The following is a 22,324-nucleotide window of genomic DNA, read 5'->3' as shown; positions in this document are numbered from 1 at the left end:
TAATTAAATGCTATAAATATCTAGTGAAAACTAGTGGAATCTTTGAATTATATGTTATTAATTTTTTTGTATTATACGCATATATCATAGTGATTTTTAAAAAGCTTGTTTGTGCTGAATTTTTTAGATTCAGCATATAATTTTACTAAGAAATGTGTTAAATAAGTAAACCTTAAAACCTTAGAAGTGAAGTAAAATTACATTGCAATACACGCTTTCACAACTAACCTTAAACCTTAAAATAACATAAAAAACGAGATTTCTTTTACGAACGCCAACCAATTTTCTAGATGATTAAAGTTTTGTGAATCTTTTCGGAATAAAAGCTATTTTTATTATAAAACCCATGAGTTGTAGGCTTAGTTGCCTGCTTTTAGGTTAGGTTGTACCAGCGATTTCAGGGGGATCCACTTAGGCCTATAGGCTTATTGTGCTACCATACTACTAAAAACCCAGAGGTTAAAACCATCTAAAAGTAAACCATCTCTGGTAAAGCTTATCAAGCTATTTAAAGGGAGGTTTCTAAAAGTGCATGTTCCGAAGCAAAGCAGGTGGGAGGTACTTTCTTCATCCTCACCACAACTACGGCAGATATGGTTGAAAGGGAGATTTAGTCTCTTAGCACGTTTACCTAGAATACAATAACCTATAAGTAAACCTACTGCAAGACTGATACCCCCTTTCCTCATCCTTTTTTTGGAAGAGGCGGCTTTCTGCCATCTCAAATAACTTCATCTTCTTGAGATAGTATGTAGTAGAAACTGCATTGTTGTTGTATGGAGGATATTTGTGCATGATTTGCTATGTCGAATAAACAAATGAACAATTCTGGTATAATAATAATTTTAATTACAATATAATATAATTTTCTTATTTTGAAAGTAGAATAGGTAGTGAAATATAAAATTATCGCAATATATGAGTGATAGAGTGTGGAATAAAGGAATCTATAATATATATTATAGATGCAATAATTGAATCAGTTGTAGTAAATAACTCAGTGATTGTTAAGATACAGTTAACGCAATAAAATGGTGGACACGATCAGTGTCCCAAAAAAATGTAGGTTTGGTGATTCACTAAACCATGACTTAAACCATTAAATATCAGTATTACTCAATACTGAAACCTATATCGTTAAAGTTGCTGGACATACTGATTCAGATGCAGTATTAAGTAGTCCAACCAAATTTATATGGTGTTGGAACTAATTTGGTTTCTCTTATTTGACAAATTCTAATCAAACATTCACACGAATGAATTCTTTAGACACAAGTTCTTAAGTTAAAATATTTTAGAAAATATATTAAATTATTGCAGTTTTATCACTTGTTATAAGTACAAAATTAAAAATAAAATTAGGCAAAAAAACATTTCTTATGATAACGTGAATATTTATATCATTCTTATGGATCATATATGTAATGTACAGTTATTACTACGACAACTTGGCTTAACCTATCCAATAATAATTTTACCTATGTTAAACTTATTTTTAATATTATATATTAGTATTTAACCAAAAATTTCTGTAAAAACTAATTAATACATTTTTTTTTTCAGCTTTCACTGGGTCTGCCTAATGGTGTAGTAATGCGTTAGATTAAAAAAAGCAAAATAATTATCTAAAATTATTTAATTATAATTTTTGTTTATTTTTAATTATTTGCAAAGTATTTAAATTTTTATGATAAATTTGTTTGATTCTTAATCAAAATATATTTATTGAAATTAACAAAATGAATGTTCAATCAAGTAATAAACTACTTAAGAATCGCGTGAGACCTGTTGACATATCCTTCAAGGATCTAACTTATGTAGTCAGTGTACAAAAACAAAAAGGTATGTTTATATAAATTTTTTAAATTATAAAATATTAATTAAATAGCGTTTTTTATGTGCAAATAATAAAATGTAAAGATACATTAAATATTTAGCATCGGAGGGTAGCTTTTAGATAAAATCTAGAGATCGCAAAATAGATTTTAAGAATTTATATGTTTTTTTAAAAAGAAAGCAAATTTTAGATTTATTATACCGAATAACAAAATAAAATTACTTTATTAAATCTGCATTTAAATATACACAACACTTATTACTTTAGTGGCATTATTACAAAAGTGCAAGTACATGTCTTTATCTAGAAAGTTTTCTATATGCAAAATAGGTATAAGTATATACAAAATAAAGAATATGTAATAAATAAATAAAGTGTCAAATGGATATACTTTAATTTAATTAATATTGATTATAGTTTTAAAAATTATTCGAACTTAAATTTGTTTTTACAATGACTCATTAGACATATGCATGCTGAAGTGATCATAATAATCAAGTATTGATTAAACCGTTTTTTTTCTATAAAATGGAGGATATTCTAAAAAAGTTAAATAATCATTTGATCTTTATATGCTCAATACAATTCACACAGCTCTTTGTCCCATTCTGCGAAAAAAGTAACAGGAATTTATAATTCAAAAACCAAGATACTTCTACAATTTTTTTTATTGTCTGATAGCACTATACTATATTATTATACCCAGTATGGTATCAAGACTACGGTTACACAATTTATAGTAAAAATTTAGACAAAAACTTTTTTAACAATGTATCCGTGAATTTTGTCAGTAAGTATCATCTCCAGGTATCATCTTATAGTACTAGATTATTTTGAGTAGCTTTATAGCACACATCTAGCTTTAGTAGGTCATAACTTGCTTCGAAAATTTGAAGATTGTCTATATAAATACAATCATTTGCATAACATGGAAAGAAATGATATCATCTTGTTGGCGAGTTCACATCACCAATAGATAAAAGTCAAGCCCGGACATTTTGTGCTACCTGTTGAAACTATATAGCTTTTACATCCATATCGACTATTTCACGTCAAATATGTTATCGATCTGTTCAAATCACGTGTCTCTTACATCCATATTTAAAATTTCTTGACATAAGAAACTTGGTAATCATGTGGTTGTAGTGATCAGAATTGATGGCCTATCACCGTCAAGACTAAATGCCACACTGTATAGTGATATCTTGTGAATATAATAGTGCTTCGACAGTTACTTGTGGATTTCTACTGCTCCGGATGCAATAAGTTTATTTGTTGACATATCCATAAAGCTTAAAAGAATTCTTCGCAGTGAGGATAGCTCAATGCAAAATATTCCTACTGCAGAATTACCAGCTTCAATGGAAATAGCAAATGGCTAATAGGTAGTAATATTTTCGCCAATGCTACCATATCAACGAGATGTGACTGTCTGAAATGAGAGAATGATGTTTTGTCTAAAAGTAATATTAGTCTTATACTATATACTTGCTAGTGCTGTTCTTATTATTTGGATATTTTAAAAACTGAAGTTCTCTGATTATTCGATTAATCGGATTTCAACGAAAACTTCGGAGTTGAAAATAAAATTGGATTTTTTGTAAATCCGGAATCTTCGAATATTCGGTGATGAGTTCCGAGGATATATTTTTATTATAAGTGGGCCATGTTAACCTGGAAGTTGAGAGTTGACTTAAGTGCTTTCCATCTATTATTGGCAAGTTGCAGAAAGTAGAGGAAGGTACTTCTCTTAATGGTCTCTAGGATAATATAAACCATAGCGGTTTAGCGGGCTAAACTGTCAGCTTTCTCGTTCTCTTCGATGTTCCTATGTCTTGGAACCCAGATGGAGATGATATCAGTCAACCGATTTATCTTGTCAATTGCTTCTCTACATATTTTTACTATTTTTGATTTTGATATGAAAGATTCAAGGGTTTTGATTGCTTCCTGGCTGTCAATGAAAATGGCAACGCTACATCTGTCCGCGATGTGACTTGCAATTTGCCGACAGGCTTCTCTAATTGCTACGATTTCAGCTAAGAGAATTATTTATGTTTTCAGATGGTACGTACATCTCTGTTTAAATAGGTGTAAAAATAATTAGACGGTGTTGTCTTGAGTGCGTTAGTAATCAGATACGAATCAACAAAATATACATTGGTTATATTTACGCAGATAGAAGACGTTCTGTTCGGTTCTGAGGCAATATGAATGATGAAATACTGTCACTGTGTCTTGCTTCACTGGAATTCTAATTACCTATGCCATTTTAATTAAAACTACTTGGTTACGAAATAAACATAGGAACAGGTAATTACTAATTTCAGTTGTATAATGTATAGTCTTTATGAAATACTCGTACCTACTATGTTATTTCCATTGCAATATGACTTTCAGAAAATTTCGAAAATTCATTGCATGATTCGACATATTAATTTGCTTATTTACGTGTACTAATTTATAGGAATATATTTTCTGACAAATTTTAATACTAAATTATAATTAAAAATTGGATTTTGTTTGGCATTACCTATTAATTAAAACTCATTTTATAATTGAAGTAAATTAGTAATGTTTCCGATATTCCTTTGTGAAACTATATTCTCATCAAGCTTCAGTTTTACATAATGATGTGATTACGATTATATATAAGAACACTTGAGTTTGACTTTGCTTTCTGAGTTATTAGCTATACTAAAGGCTGCACTAAAGTGATATTGTTCTATAGGTGCTGCTCCTTCGCTTAATCACAATAATTATTTAAAAGCTTATTATTCAAATCTTAATTACAGATTAGTTTATGGTTATTTAGTCACATATATGTTAAGTTTTTATTAATGTGAAAATATTAAAAGTTTATTAAATATGTTCACAGTGTAATTTTTTTTAAATGACAATTAATTCCTATTCAGACAATTAAAAAACCATCAATAAAAACTTCAATATCATTGCTAGATAGTGTTAGATTGTTTACGCTATTAGAATTTTAAAATACTTGCAGGTCTATATCAACACTTTTTATTTCATTTTTTTGTATCTTTTTTATACTCTATGTTTATCTTTGTTATATTTATATTAGTTTTATTATTATTCACTTATGGCAAGTGATTTTCATAGAAACCGAAAGTGTATTGTACTGTTCGCCATTGTTTGGAATATAAATAGCCAGTGGAGTTATTGACCTAACTATGGCTCAGTACGGCTTCATTTATATAAATTATTTACTTTTTTGTTATTCTAAGAATTTTATTTGTTTATGCATTACATGTGACATCTGGGCAGTAATATCTAAATACGAACGCTTAGAATTTATACTATATGCAAATGTGTATAATGTGAAATCACTTCAGTTGCTGCTTATACTCCGGTCTAGGTCTTGTTATAAAAAATCATTAAAATATTTGTTGTCAACTAATTGGCATAATATTTAAATTTTTGTAAAATAATTGCTAACTAATCAATTAATATGCATATTACGAGCATACAAAACATTGATATAAAATACTTGTAATGAAATATTGAAAAAGAGTTAGTTTAGTTGAAACCTAACTGCCACACATTTAATAATCAGTAAATCATTGAAAATAACTCAAACTATTTCAATACTTAAATATTTAAACACAAACTGATTTACCTTGAAACTCATTTCATATACTACAGATTTTCTACATACTCATATTTCATAAGTAAAATAGTAGCTAGATACTTAGCATTGGTTCTCATCAAATTTCCGTACATAGACTTCCGGATCCTTAGCAATACCTATCAGAGACATATGTATTTAATAGAGTTATACACATATAAACCACAATGTGGCGCTTAAGTGTATTTTCTTCAAGATAAGTCATTCTCAAAGTAAAATGAGATATATTCTGTGAATATAATAGTTGTGGACTGCACCATATTTTATGCTCCACCTAAATGGACATTAGAAAAAACTTAGCAGTTATGACATCAAGTTTCCGTGTATAGACTTCCGGATCCTTAGCAATACATATATTTAAATACCTATATTTAATAGAGTAATAGACATATAAACCGGTATGTGGCGCTTAAGTGTATTTTCTTCAAGATAAGTCATTCTCAAAATAAAATGAAATTTATTCTGTCAATATAGTTATTGTGGACTCTACCATATTTTATGCTGCACCTAAATGGACAGTACAAAAAACTAAGCAGTCATGACATCAAGTTTCCGTACATAGATTTCCGGATCCTTAGCAATACCTATCAGAGACATATTGAATAGAGTTATAGACATATAAACCGGTATGTGGCGCTTAAGTGTATTTTCTTCAAGAGAAGTCATTCTCAAAATAAAATGAAATTTATTCTGTCAATATAGTAGTTATAGACTCCACCATATTCTTTGCCGTATCTAAATGGACAGTAGAAAAAACTAAGCAGACATGACATTCCGCACAGGTCCACAGATTCACAGATGAGGTATGCTGCATGTCGTCTGCTTTTATAGAACAGTGTCAAATGATACGATCTGTGTTATTGCTAAAAAAATTTTACTGCACACACATAAAAAAGAGCTTAGACGCCTTAATAACAGACAAGAGGTGACATCGCCGATAAATCAAAAAACTGTGGATGGTTTTTGGGTACTAAATAATATCAGTAAAAATATAATCTGTTGTTTAGTGGATACTCTCAACTGGAACTGTGTTTATAAGTCCAATTACCTTTACACTCATTCACCACATTGAAGAGTAGGTAATAGAAAAACATGTTTTTAGTTTGATGATAGCCTCTACTGTTCAAACTTACTTGTAAAATAGGTGCAATTTAGATTTTCTAGATCATAGACCGATTTTGCGCACATTTAATAGTGGATTATAATAATGTCAGGTTTTTCTACGGTATTACATGCCGATATAGCTTGCTTTTCATGATTTCAAAGTTTAAAATTGTAAACTTTTTACTCAGATTATACTAACAAAAAAATACACACGTCATCTAATGCTAAATAGGGGCATTGAAACTTATCATATCTTATCATATGCAGTTGTTCATTGATTACACGAGCAACTGATGACAATATGTAAACTCTTCTACTTTAAAGTCGAACATTCCTAAAGGTAGGCTTTATTGAGAAATACATATTTCATATAAAAAAAAGTTATTCAGAATAGCTGATTTTATTAAAATCTATTGTTAAATAGGTGTGACTAGGGAATCGGAATCGTGCCAACAAATGCACTGAATCGAAATAAAAATTTTATTAAACTTGTATTGGTTAATAAAAAACTGCAGTAGAGCAAACTATGAGGATGTGATCATGTACCAAGATGAGACGTTTGATATAGTGGGAAGAAGTATGGAGTTTTTATTATGGAACTTCCAAGAATTTGTTTAAAACTGCAAACAACTTGGGGAAGTATTATTTCAGAGCACGTTAAAAAATGGAACGTTTTAGAACAATGAGGGTCAATCCACAATTTATATACGTTTAATGGAGAAAACAAATGAGAGTCAAAGCCAGTTTTAAAGTAAACTTCTGTTATTTTTTTTCTAGTTTGTACTTTTTCTGCTACCAAAACATAGAGCCTAGAAGACAATTATACTGTAAATTATAGTAATATATAACATATGGTTATTTATATAATTATATATTTATAGTAGGTTTTAAAGTAAACTACTGATATTTTTTCCTAGAGCCTAGAACACAATTATATTGTTAATTATAGGTTTATATATAGTTATATATTTATGGTAGGATTTACAATAGTTATCACTAAGCAGTTTTAAATTGAGGCTTTCGTCCATTTGCGGTTTAAGCAAGATAATAACACAGGATGGATTCAATTAAAAGAGCAGTTTTTTTTTTTATCCTGACAAGGATGGACTTTAAATTTTGTTATTTAACAAAATTGTGAAAACTTGATTAAGTATTAGTAATGTTCATATTGTTAGATCGAATTGCAATTGGTTCTGATCTCGGTAAAACTATTATTTTGACATGAAATCGATCTAGAGGACGGTGTAAATTATTATATTATAAGAAATTATAGAAAAAAAATGGCAAATCGTGATCGAAAAATATTAATAATTGTTTCTCAAAAAAAAATTTTGATGAATTTTGATGAATTTTAAGTAGCATCTGAAGCAGCTGCAACGTTAATTCTAAAACGTTAATTAATCAAATAGTAAATTATTGTTGTCAATTTTGCCATTTAATAACTTTTTTATAGCAATATAATTCTCTTTAAATAAAGTGTTACTAATTACGTCTATTAAGTACTTTATTACTCCATCAGTTAAACAAAACAGTTTTTGAGCAATTAAATCAATTAATTTGTAAATTCACATTAAACATTCGCTTAAATATTTTAAAATAATATTTACAGTTAATCCACTTAATAAATCCGAAAAAAATACCGACAAATAATTCGAAATAATTTTTTAACAAAAATTCCAAATAAATTATAAACATTTATAGATTATCTAGCTTTGTGCACATATAACTGATATAATTCACTTGGCGATAATTATCACATTCCTTTAATTTCATTTCAGTTCTAGATTTGATCTAAATGCAAATTCAGTTCAAGACTTTTTCTAATGATTTATGAGGAATACTCAAATTAGTCAGTGAGATGGGTGTGACTCTGCAGTAACCCCCCAGTTATCATAGAATAAAAGTGCCCAGATGCACTAACTCGGAAAAGGCTCAACATAAACTAATTTTTAAACTGTCTATTTAAATGCAGTATCTTTCAATATAAATCAGTGTAGATGTAAACAATTCCATCAATTGATCAGTTGTTCACCATCATGTTTCCAAATAGGACTTAACAAATTATATGTGAACGGTTGATAATTACCTTAAATTACAATTGAAGTCTACCACAAAAAAGGGTCATCTTGAAATTAGATCATTAGTACTAAAATATGTTATTGCAATAGTAGATAAATGTATTGTATGCTTAATTTATTTAAAACTGAAGATTATACAAAGGTCACTATTCATATTTTGATTCTTTGTAGCACTGATTGTTGTCAGGTGTTATCTGACGTTTCAATACGAAAGTTTGACATTATTATTATTGAGTTCTTCCTGTGCTGAACTTTTTAATAAAAGACTCTACGTATGCAAGTTGGCCGCACACCAATACAAGAAAATCGAACTCACTCATAGAGATGCCTCGTAAAGACATCAGTCTTGCAGTTGGTGTACTTACAGGCCATTGTATTCTAGGTAACCGTGGTAGGAGACTAAATCTTCCTTTTAACCATATCTGCCGTAGTTGTGGTGAAAATGATGAAAGTACCTTCCACCTGTCCGGTACATGCTCCACGCCACCTTAACATTTTAGAGGCTTTCTTTTTTGAGGATCTATGCGAACTTTAGGACCTCCAAAGGCTCTAGATGATTTAAACTCTTGGGTTTTTAATAATACGGTAGCACAATGAGCCTATAGGCCTAAGTGAATCTCTCTGGGATCGGAAGTATAACCAAACCTAACCTAACCTAAACACAATATACCTTAGACTTTTTATCAAAAGAGCGTTATTTGTGTTACTCGTATTTATAGTGTTTTGTAAATTGAGTATTTGCGAAAAAATGAAATTAACGCGTGAAAATTTTCGTGCTATGATTTATTATGGCTTTCGACGTGGATTACCAATACAAGAGTGCATCGATTAACTCGATCAACTTACTTCTACATTTGACGATGAAGCTCCATCCTTTGCTACTGTGAAATGTTGCTACAATGATTTTAAGCGTGGCTGCAATTCGCTCACTGACCTCACTCAAATTTGTTAAGGTTGTCCAAAATCAGTTGTGTTATGCCGGAAAACATTGATGATGTGCAAAAACTGATAATACAACTGTATGTCGTCATGTGACATACTATGAGATTGAGGGAATTCTAGGCATTAGTTCCACCAGTATATATAATATTTTGCACCCTTATTTACAAGTAGAGGTCACATGTTAAAACAGTTTTTCAGTTTATTAGAAAAGTCAAGAATTCTCAAAGGCAAATCTTCCACCACATCTTGATTGCTTTTAAATGCAATGAACTTTTTATACGCAAGTGTTTTTGATCAAATCGATTTATTTATTCATTGATCATCGAAATCCTGTAGATCCTTTAAAATTGATGCGGGTCATCTTCTTTATTGTTGTTAGAGTCATCAGGAGGAATATTAAAAATTTTAAATACAATAACTTCCGAAAAAGTTTCATTTTTATATAGAATATAATGATAAATCAATTCAGAAATAAAAATAATATGGTATAATGTTACTATGGTGCGTATGAGTAACGTTTAGGACGCATGATAAATAAATTTTTTTTTATTACTTCTAAAAGCTATGCCACATTAAAAATATTTGTTTTTTAAGAAAAATTTATTGCTTAATGTAAATCAGAAGTACTTTTTTTTTTACTAAGAAACCATGTGTATGTAGTTGGTGTGATGTGAAGGATGAATTAATTTTTAAGAAGTATTTCTAAGGACATTATTGTCTGGAAATTTTTGAGTTTAATGTAGAAGTTTATGACTAATCGAAATCAAAAATATTATATAAAAATTTTTATTGTATATTATTTGAAAATTCATTTAATAGAAATATAGTACGCATGTTTGAGGTGTTCAGCGGCAGAAAAAAAATATTAAAAAATTTCAAAACATAATGCCATCTTAAAAATTTTTATTTCGCAATAAAATTTAAAATTGAATCTTAATAAAATATAAAAAATGAAAATTTCTCTTATATATTTGGAGAAAATTTTTTTTTGTGAAATTTAACGGCTATTATTAGTACTTAAATATAAACAATCTTATTTGTTTAAACTATTTCTTAAAAGTTCAATAAATTATCCTTAAACCCTACAAAAATGTTCAAATTTCTATCATTTATATAGCTTGAGATATAGCCATTTAAAAATGTGTCTACAAAGCTAATTCTCAAAACCCCATTGCTTCAAATCTCCTAAAAAAAATGTTTCCCGAGATACGGGTCTTCTTATTTTATAAAATGTGCTTATAAAAAAAATATCAACCAAATCGCAGGTGATCAGGACATTTTTTTGCCATAATTTGTCCGATTTGTTTAAGAATGACCCATATATATAATAATAAATTTACCTCATGACACGAAAGTTTTATTTTTTAATTATAACTTAACTTATAATTTTCGGAATTTCAACTGTATCTAACGAAATCCTTAAAATTAAAAGTTGCATCCACTTGGTTGGTTGGTTGTAGTGGCAGGTCATTAGATAACTTCCATGTACCTCAATTAGCGATCTTTCACCATTTTGCTACCATATCGCTCGCAAGAACCCTAGTATAGAAGAGTAGAGGTTGAATTCATACCGCCGAATTTAAATAATTTAATAGGTGTTTCGACTTCACCGATGAACAGTGTGATAAACTATCAAAGAAGTGTCTTCCTAAGAACCTATGTCTTCTGGACGCGAAAGCTGGGCATTCACAGAGAGGCGCATCGATTTATTATTCAACATAAAATATAACCCATTCAACGAAATTGATTGTTTATTAGAAATTTGATACATGGATTTGTAAAGTAAACTACAACTGTTTATATTATTATTAATATTTTTTATTATTATTAATGATTTAACCTCAACCATACTTATTTATGCCAAATAATGTAATTACTTCACTTCAGAATGTTCAAAAGTGTATTGAAAAAAATAGATAATATTCACACTTTATTCTCTCGTGCATTACTCATTATCTAAATTTATTATCTAAATATTTACAATGTAAATTCGACTAAATTACTGACTAATATTTCGCACATAAACAAATTGATAAACAAATTAAATTACTAATTTATAACATTTGTTTATACAAAATATTTAAACATTTTTAAAAGTAGATTGCCTCATATTTGAGAAATGTGTGGAATTCACTATAGTTATACAGTGTATTTATTTAAACAATTTTTTTATATATTTGCACTTAATATTTTTATATATTTTGTTAATAATTTTATAAAAAAAAAATAATTTTTTTTTTTTTCAGAGAAGAAAACCGTACTTAAAACTATTTCGGGATGCTTCAAATCTGGTCAGTTAACTGCAATTATGGGACCTTCCGGTGCAGGAAAATCAAGTCTATTAAATATATTAACCGGATTCACGTAAGTGAATATATAATTTTTTGTCTTTATATTAGTTTTACTTTTACTTTTCTTCTTTTAGTAAGTACTTTACTTTACTTTATTACATTTTTAAAGAAATAATGTCATTAATAATAAACCTAATTATTATTTTATATATATCTCTGTTCTTTAGACACGTTGGGTTAGGTTACTATAACAGTCAATTTAATTGGTCATATGATCCCTATGAGACCCTATGATCCCTTGCGATACCACAACTTAAAATGTGACCGTTATTGCTAGTTAATTATGGAACCATTTCGAGAGTCTAATAAAACGCTGGCTATTTTAAATCTAAGCGATTCTGTAAAATAACTTAAGACAAAAATGGATAAAAAATTTTATCTGAATTTCAGTAGAGCTGGACAAGTGCAGAAGGGACGTTGCAATTTACCTTTCTCTTCTGTGATGCGCTTAAAATTAGCTAGGAAATACTAGTGACACTAATCGTTATTTGTCAACAAACACCACCATTGATGTATCGGTGAAATGATATAGTGCCATGTTAACATTGTAGTAACTACGCGAACTACAATCTTGCTTAAGCCTAAATGGCTATTAAATTGAATGTCTATCTCGGCTATACGACTCTGGTAACCTCACAGTTTTTATTTCTTATCCACAAGTCATTTATTACCACAATGGTGAATTTTTTGTAGAGTTCGTAATGTTCATATAGTTCACATATATTAACTTGTACCGATGACTTATTCTTGATTTATTTACATTTCAGAACCGCTTCAGAACTATATACTAAATCATTCTCTTCAATATTCCTATGTCCAGGAACCCAGAAATTTTCTAGGAAAGCATTTAATTTAATTGATTTATCGATTGCGTGTGTTTTAGTTTGAATAACGTTGCAAGTGTTAGAGATTACCGTATCTGCAGTTCTCTCCAGTAGATAATCACTTCTCTTCCACTCTTCATTTTAAAGCAACATGTTTAGATGATAACTAATTTATTTTAAAATATTTATACTATTGACATATATAGATAAACTTACCTATTTGATTGTAAATGTATTTGTTATACTTATCTAATCTCTAAGACAAAACTCATCTAAACTTTAAATGCTGTTATGATCAGCTTTCAGTCTTTTAAAAAAATAATCTATATAATCTATATATCAATACCTATATATTGAATATATCTAATTTTTTTTAAAAATTGCAAATAAGATTCGCTGATCTAAAGGAATTTACTTAGCAGGAGTACTATATACCACGGCTCAGGTGCTATGGTGCTAAAGGAAATTATTAACATTCAGAATTTTGAGGAAAGATGTCCCCATTAAGTATGGAGATGACAAAAAATTTGTACTAATAGTCAAAAGTACAAAATCATAAATAATCGGATTAAGAATTAAACTCTTGAATCCTTTTATAAATACCGATAAATATATCGCGTTATTAGAAAACTATACGAATATCAGATAATTGAATTCAAATAATATAACAAATCCAAATCTAATAAACCGATTTCATATAAGATAGCAATTATACATACATATAAATATAAATTGTGTATAAATTACTTATTTCTAATTATATCTAATGCTATATTATATATCATATATAACAACTAAAAAAAATTAATATATCTTATGTATGTTTTTGCAGTAAAAATGGTGTGACCGGCACAGTAAAATTCGGGGAAGCACTGAAATCACGAAAGCTCTGCTGTTATATAATGCAAGACGATCACTTCTATTCATTTTTTACAGTAGAAGAAACGATGATGCTCGCTGCCACACTTAAAATATCAAACAATTCAATGAATCTTAAGGAAAAGAAAATGTTGGTAGGTTAACAACACTTGAGTAACTTTGCTTTTAATTATTAGTTATATATATATATATATACGACTATCAATATTTTTATAAATAAATTATTATATCAGCAAATGATTAAAATAAATTGAAAATAATTTTTGGCTTTTATAGATAGAACACATCTTAGATACTCTGAAACTCTCGAAGACAAAATTAACGCGTTGTAGTAAATTGTCTGGTGGTCAGAAGAAACGTCTATCTATAGCTTTAGAGTTAATTGATAATCCAGCTGTACTATTTTTGGACGAACCCACAACGTAAGTTCATTCTAACAAATTTATATATGTGTATATTGTTGAAAATTTTCTTTAATATTTTATATATTATTTTCAGTGGATTAGATAGTTCATCGTCAAGCGATACAATACAATTGCTGCAAACCTTAGCCAATGAAGGTCGTACCATTGTTTGTACTATACATCAGCCTTCAACAAATATATATCATATGTTCAATCAGATCTATGTGATGAGTCAAGGTCACTGTACTTATCAGGGTACACCATATAATACAATTGAGTTTTTGAAGTCAGTTAACTTGGATTGCCCACCATATCATAATCCCGCCGATTTTTGTAAGTGAAAATTTATAGATTAATATTTACTTTAGAAGTTTTTTCAACATCAGATCTTAACTTAAATTCTCAAACTATTAATTCAATCTTTGATTTATTTAAAAAAAAAGAAAATAGGTTGGAAATCCATTAACTTGGAACATTCTTATATACTTTCCTCAAATTACTTACATGTGATTTTAATAATATCTATTAGTAAATAGCCTCCTGAACTATTACTACGGTTTGTGATAGTGTATTTTAAAGACTGTTATTAATTTCAAACATCTCTATCTTCTGCAAAAGTGACTAGATATTTTATGATAATAGTAATGATTCAATATAAGGTAGTTAATTTATTTTCTGATGTTAATTATATATAATTTTAGACGCCATTAATATTAACATGCCTGCTATTATCTATTAAATTCAATTTTATATAAACGCAATTTAAAGTTAATAACAAGTATTAGTCGTATTCACATTTCAGTGCAAATATCTTAGCAGAATTATCTATTTGTAGATAATTCCATCTAACCATGAACAAGATTTTTACGTCAAAATAATACTAGATTCTACGGATATTAAGAATATGTTTATTAAATTTTTACTAAAGCCTGCAGTTGGTTGTATTATTTTTAATGCTGTTTCACTTGTTTTAAAATAATATCTTATCCCATTTTTATAGAAGAACCTTGTTTCTGTTGTCTTACTATTGTCAAATTTGGTCTGAGAAATTTTTTCATCCTATTGAAAATAAGGTCCAGCGCCAGAGTCAAATTAATTTTATGAATGTCTTTTATATGTTGAATATTTAGGTTCTAGCAACTTAAGTCCGCTACCATAGCATTCAAATATGCAGCTTTTGTGGGTGAAGTTTAGGTTTAAAAAATTTTGGAATTATATATAACAACACAAATTCTGATTCCATAAATCTTATTATCAGCTCTTCACTTATAGTAACTTAAACCAACACTGATAACTTCATATCAGTGTACCAAGACTAGGTATAGGTTGGAGTGGCGGCCTTGTATCCCAAAAAGCCCACTTAAGCACAAATAAAGGCCCATTGTGGTACCACAGGAGTTACGTTATTTGTATATAGATTTTAATCAGTATACATTTAACGCCGAAGAAAGGTAACGACTCCCCTATTAGGTAAAGGAAAACCAACCTGACAGTTCTATGAACTTGGCTAGGTCCCTAACATTACAGGATGACAACTCAGTCAGGTCAGTTAGAAAAGGAGATCCAAGGATTTTTAATCTTCTTCTGGCTAGGGAAGAGCACTGACACATGAGATGGAGTACAGTCTCCTCCTTATCCTCAGAGCCACAACCTCGACAAAAGTCGTTAAAGGGGAGACCCAGTCTCATAGCGTGCCTTTCTATTACGCAGTGTCCCGTCAGCACAGATACCGTAGTGCTACTGATACCAAGACTTAAATGCAGCTAGAGAGACTTTTATTTCAAACCACACTAATGTTGTTAGAAACCTTTTCTAATTGTGCTAAATTGTTCTAGTTGTTCTCATTTTGATGTTCAAAAGCAAACGGTGACTTTCAACTGCCTTTTCTTTTGATGGAATAAAAAAAAACAATGCTTACCGCAAATCTTCTTTTTTAGGCACAAAGTTCGACGATTACTGAATGAAAAAGTAAAGAGGCTAGTTTTTGGCGCTGGTACTATCTCTTAATTAGGTTAGGTTAGGTTCTACTGGTAATCCAAAAGGATTCAGTTAGGTTTATTCGCCTATTGTGTGACCATATAGGAGACAAACTCAGAGATTTGAAACCATCTTGAATCTTTGACAAAGCTTAAAATGCTATATAATGTGAGGTGATGAGAAATGCTATTTAATCTTTGAATTGTACCGGAAAAAACTTATATGTAAAGTATTATTCAGAGTGCATATGTGTTTCCGGCAAGAATTACGCCGAACTACTCTGATCCAAAGCTACGATTATAGTCTTTGTAAAGTACTCCTAATCGGTTCACAAACTTGTTTTTTAAAATTTATTGTAAATATAACATTTTGATTTGAATATTTTTACTATTAAATAAGAAATTTTTACTTTATATTGTAGCACAGTGAACTTTGATAAGGAAACACTTCAATATTCATAATAACAGCCATAAACGGTTGCTATTCTATTGTGGATAAATTTTGCGTATTTAAATAAATACAAGTATTTATATATATATATATATATACTATAATATAAATTAAAGTACTTATGTTATTAAAAATTATAATTATACACTCATATAATGAAGTATATAGTATATTAGTTTTTAGTGCTGTCAGTTCAACTGCTTGCCTCCTATAAACACTGAGATAGAATAATGGAATTAATAAGCTTCGAGTAACTTAATCGCTTTATCACTACTTGATCATCAGTTACTTAAACAAGTAATAATCACAATTAAAATAATGTGCCAAATAATCCTTTTCCTGTATAATTAATTTACATTATCTAATAACAAAACCTGGTAGCTAGTGTCATAAATTTCCATTTAATATAATTTGTAGTTATAATAATTTTGAATGATATTAATAAATTGCATATGTGAACTATTTTTTAGTGCTTGAATGTGTAAATGGTGATTATGGGAACCATACACAGGCTTTAGCGGATAGTGCACAAAATCCCCAATGGCGTAACGATCAAAATTGTGAACAAAACGATCTCTTCCATGATGTCCAAATTGTACAAATGGCCAATGTAAATGATGTACGAAATCATAAAATCTCTCTAACCCCACCAATGGACTCTACACAGCATGTATACCCACCGCCAGAATGGATGCGTTTATGGATTTTAATAGGACGATGTCATGTGTTGTTCTTTAGAGATTGGGTAAGTAAAATTATCAAACGATGAAATGATGTTAAGAGACAAATGGAAAATATGACAAAATTAATAAAAATTTATTAAATAATCAATCAATTAGAAAAATAAATTTTATTAGAATGAAATGTTCTATTTGAGTTTGACGAGGACAAATTGATTTAGTGATACTCATTCATCTGTCTGGCTATCTAAGTGTAGAAAAATCTATCTTTCAGTTTATTAACCAATAGAATTAAACTTAGCATAAAACCTTGTTTGTAAATACTATTGATAAGAATATGAAAAATTGATTGATTATATCATTCAGAGTTTTTATAATATAATTGTCAAAAATAATCCAAATTTAATAGATAGGTAAGGGGTTATTCTTTTAGTAGTTCTCACTGTGTAGTACTATAACTGCGACATATTAAACAAGTTTCGCCACTTTAAAATATAGATCATTTACCATTTACTTTGAATGAGTTAGTATCAAACCGGTGACAATTTCCAACATCTTCAATAATGATGCTCTTTTTTCCCCAGGCGTGTATATAAACAATCGAAATTGTCTCATTAGGGAGCGTTAAAATCTACAAGTAACTACTATACTTGTAGTAGGTTTTAGTCTGGGAATGTGAGTGACATATTTTTTATAAAAATAGTCCTGTGATACAAATCATTGATTTTATTTGCTACAGCTACATAATTACATATATTCTTGACCTAAAATGGAATGATATGGATGTAGATGCTCTGTGGTTCTACCAAAATAGTATCATAAGTCATATACATTATTTATTTTTTGACTTACTTGAGCGAAAAATTTTCCGTATGTCTAATTTCAAGCTTTCATGACGTGAATTGATCATCAAAATAAATAGATCATGTTTATACGGATAATCTTCAAACTCTCTACGTTTTTAAAATGAAAATCTTTTAAGTTATGGTTGAACCTAGGCCAGCTACGCATGAGTCGACACGTCCTCAAAAATTGTGTCAAAAGCAGGGTTCGTATTTGCTCACTCATAAGCAGCTCAGGCTCATAAGCAAGAGCCAATTCTTATGTGAGCCCAAAATTGGCTCATGAGCGTGAGCCCATAATTGGCTCATATTGAAGAGCTGCTCACTAGTGTTAGCCTTCAAGTTGCTCATATTGAAGAGCTAATCATGAGGTCTCACGAGCCGAGAGCTCACGAGCTCAACTGTTTAATAAAAAGCGATTTATTAGTTTATTTGCTTTATTTATTTTTATAAACGTTATATGTGAAAATATATAATTTCATATAAAAACAATATAATGAAACAATAATTGAAGCTGTATTCATCAAAGTCAACTTTTTGGGTTTATTATAGTAAAAGTTGTAATTATTATCAGCATTATTTCTTTTAAATCTAAAGGACCTCTTTTTAAGGTAACAGCTGTATTTTCGTTTGCTGAACATAAACTCGACACTCCCAAAATTCATATGCCAGCCGTCGAAATGGGAGAATTAATCGTTGCACATGTACCCCCTAACGAGGTATGGGATACAAAGCGGCTTTAGGAGCTAGTTTAAATTATAAGTTTATAGATGAATAAGTATTTAGATTATACTGTTTCGGGTTGTAGCACAAAACGCCAAAGATTAAAATTTAAGTTTCAGATATTAGTTTCTCTCACATATGTAAAAACTACGGAGCTATCTATTCCTTACACTTTTATTTATTCTATTTTTGTATATGAATATTGTTTATTAACATTTTTAATATATTATATTTAATACATACTTAAATTCTTATTACAGACAGTTACTTATTTAAAATTGATAATGCATATCCTTTGTGCCATCCTTGTTGGTTTTCTTTATGGAGATTCGGGTTCGAATGCGACAAAACAAGTATCTAATCTCACCTCCTTCCTTATACATTGCGTTTATCTCTGGTATACAACAATGATGCCGGGTGTGCTGCGTTGTAAGTATAAATATACAACAACAAACAAGAGTTCTATTAACTTTTAATCTCTAAATTTAATCCGCTTCCTAGTTCCGCAAGAAATGAATATTATTAAAAAAGAAACGTTCAATAATTGGTACAAACTGAAAACGTATTACTTAGCCACAATTATAACATCCACACCGGTTCATGTAAGTTTCGTTAAAAGTTATTTATTTTGAAAAATAAAAGAAATGCAATAAAATATAATTTTCTTTTAATATTTTCTTTGTATTTTAGATAATATTTTCCATGGTTTATATAACAATTACTTACCTCTTAACTGATCAACCGTTCGAAGTAGAGCGTTACGTGAAATGCATGCTGACGGCGATTGTGGTCACAATCTGCGCAGATAGTTTGGGTATTTTGTTGGGCACCATATTAAATCCAATTGTAAGTGAGCATACATCCATTGAGTCGTAAAATAGTCATATTATAAAATATTTCCTAATGAAAATAAGTTGTGGTTTCGTATAATTACGCAGTTTAGTGAAAAGAAAAGTAACAATAAATAAAAATTACAGACATAACGAACGAAAATAATTAACAAAATTAATATGTATATTGCTTTACATTTAATTATCTAGATTGGCTATCTAGATTGGCATTATAGTTATAAAAATCTCTGACGTCATTACTGAGTATCAACGTCAGTAGCAAGAGTGTAACAAAGGGATAACAACTTTTAGATAGATAGAATAATTCCTTTCTGGCGACACCTGTGGTTGTATATAGCATTGTATATAAAAAATTTAAAATCTCAATTAAACTAAATCCACTTCAGATATATATATATTTACACCTTTTTAATAAAATTCATTAGAATTAAATATGTGTTTTTTATTTTAATTTTAGAATGGCACTTTCGTAGGCGCAGTGCTAACTTGCTTTATGCTTATATATTCCGGAGTTCTAATACTGTTAACGCATATGTCACAGTTAATGAAATTTGTTTCTTATTTTTCACCACTGAGATATGGAGTTGAGGGTATGATACTTTCAGTCTATGCGAATAACCGAGAAGACACGATTTGTCCGGAGAATGTCATATATTGTCATTTCAAGTAAGTTGCGATCACTGTTTTAGATCGCTGTTAATTATTTCTATATTCTATATTCTATATAATAATTAATTATATTATGTGTTCTCATTTAGAAATGCTGCCACAATTCTCAAAAGTTTTGGTATGGAAAATGGAAATTTCGGTTTTAATATTTTAATGATTATTTTACAAGTGACATTTTTCAAAAGTCTCGCCTATTACACATTGAAACGGAAATTAACGCAGTAATTTGCTATAAAGTTTTCCACTTTGTAAGTTGTGAAAAGTTTTCAAAAAGTGATATAGAATATTAGTTTTATACATATGACATTATCCTGTGAATATTGTTAGATGTCCTATATGCAAATATTTATAGTAAAAAGTTTTATATTATTGTTTCATATTAGAAACAATATCTTAATGATTTGTATGCCAAGTAGATAATAGTACTAAACAGAAAATAATTAATTAGTTCTAATTAATTATAATTAAAAATTAATAATATTTCGATTACAAAAGTATTACGTATACTGCTTCACCTATTCTTGCTTGCAGTCTTTTATCAAAGACAATCCAAATTGTACGTTAATGTAGCCGTGATAAAATAATTAAAAAATAATTTTTTTAATTTACAATAAAATAATTGTACTTATAACAAATTTAAGTGGTTAAGTTTTATTTAGGATAATAATATTATATATATAAAATATTGTAGTCAAATATTTAGTAGAGTATTAATTTTAAGTAAAAATTTAAAAGAATTTCACAAAGCAAAAAAACAAAAAGTTGTAAAAAAAAAAGTTGTATATAATCATTATTTGTGGGGATTTGAGAGGAGTTGGAAATCTAAGTAAATATAATTATACAATTTTATAAAAGAAAAAACAAATATTTATATATGCGTAATAAAAATTTTCATAAAAACGTTTATATGCATTTGTTGTTTTAATTATTTTGTAGATTTAAAGGATTCTTAGTAGAAAAAGAAAATTGGGTTCGAAAAGATATACACTAATACCCCGACTTGCTTTGATTCGAATTGTGTTGCCAAAAAAAAAAAATAAGAAGAATCAAAGAAGAATGCCATTAAGCCAAATGGGACTTCAGAATAAGGCTCTGTCGATATTCAATGAGTTAAAAAGTAATTCTCCATCAACAAGTGATCGAAAACTAAAATATTTTTGGAAATTAAATGGATAGATGTGAACCGATTTGCATTGTTTCGACTTGCATCGCATTTTGTCGGTCCTAATTAACGACGCAAATCGGGGTCTTACTGTACAACTATATCAAGTACTATCAGATAAAGCCTCCTTGAAATTAATATAAATGCGACCGACACGACAACAAAAATTCCAATGTGTAAATTGTTTAAGAATATAGATGCATTAATCATTGAGGTCGCGTATATTTAAAGAACTAATCGTATGGACTGTAAGGTTGCTAGGACTTGTGGCCTAAATTATATAGGCGCCACTTATTATATATACAGAAAATTTTTCTGTATGATAAACGCTTACGTAGATCAGAGCTTTTAAATAAGTGGTTAACTTTATGTTGTTGATTCTTTTTTTCGTGTCAGCTCAACTGGGCACTTTTACTCTTTGATAGCTGGGGGTACTACAGGGTCCCACCCATCTCATTGATTAAATTGTATATCACTCATAAACTTCCTAATCATTCAGTGATTGATCTAAGATCTGCGTACCTCCCCGTGCGGAGACTGATTGCTCTAAGATTAGATAGTGGTAAGTAGGATAGCCTGTCAATTTTCGCATATAACTTCAGGGCTCTGTCCCTTATGTATTTTTTATATTCTATTAATATATAATGTTTTTTTTATTTAATTTACATCCGGAAACAGTCACCTTTTTGTTAAATAAACTAAAAATTAAATTTGGATAACGGAACCAAAAACATATCGAATAGATACAGATTTTATTAATATCAAATAATGTTTATTTATTAGTTCCTACCCTGATGATAACTTTCAAGGAGAGTCGAAATGTCTGTAATCGAATATAAAGTATATAAAGAACATTAATAAAAAATCAGGTGCAGAAATAAATTCAAAAATTAATTAATAAAATA

General features: G+C 29.1%; 1 protein-coding gene across 1 annotated transcript; it reads left to right on the top strand.

Moving 5' to 3' along the window:
* Positions 1-1,673: 1,673 nt before the first annotated feature.
* On the top strand, positions 1,674-20,851 carry LOC119689812 (ATP-binding cassette sub-family G member 1). The gene is made up of 11 exons (XM_038104721.1): positions 1,674-1,842; positions 11,854-11,971; positions 13,615-13,795; positions 13,938-14,083; positions 14,160-14,398; positions 16,963-17,237; positions 18,998-19,166; positions 19,239-19,339; positions 19,428-19,583; positions 20,046-20,254; positions 20,347-20,851. The coding sequence occupies exons 1-11, from the start codon at positions 1,740-1,742 to the stop codon at positions 20,480-20,482; spliced, it is 1,833 nt and encodes a 610-aa protein (XP_037960649.1). The 5' UTR covers positions 1,674-1,739; the 3' UTR covers positions 20,483-20,851.
* The last annotated feature ends 1,473 nt before the right edge of the window (positions 20,852-22,324 follow it).

Source organism: Teleopsis dalmanni, chromosome X, assembly GCF_002237135.1.
Source record: "Teleopsis dalmanni isolate 2A chromosome X, ASM223713v2, whole genome shotgun sequence".
Classification (NCBI taxonomy): domain Eukaryota; kingdom Metazoa; phylum Arthropoda; class Insecta; order Diptera; family Diopsidae; genus Teleopsis; species Teleopsis dalmanni.
This window is presented reverse-complemented; position numbering and strand designations above follow the sequence as displayed.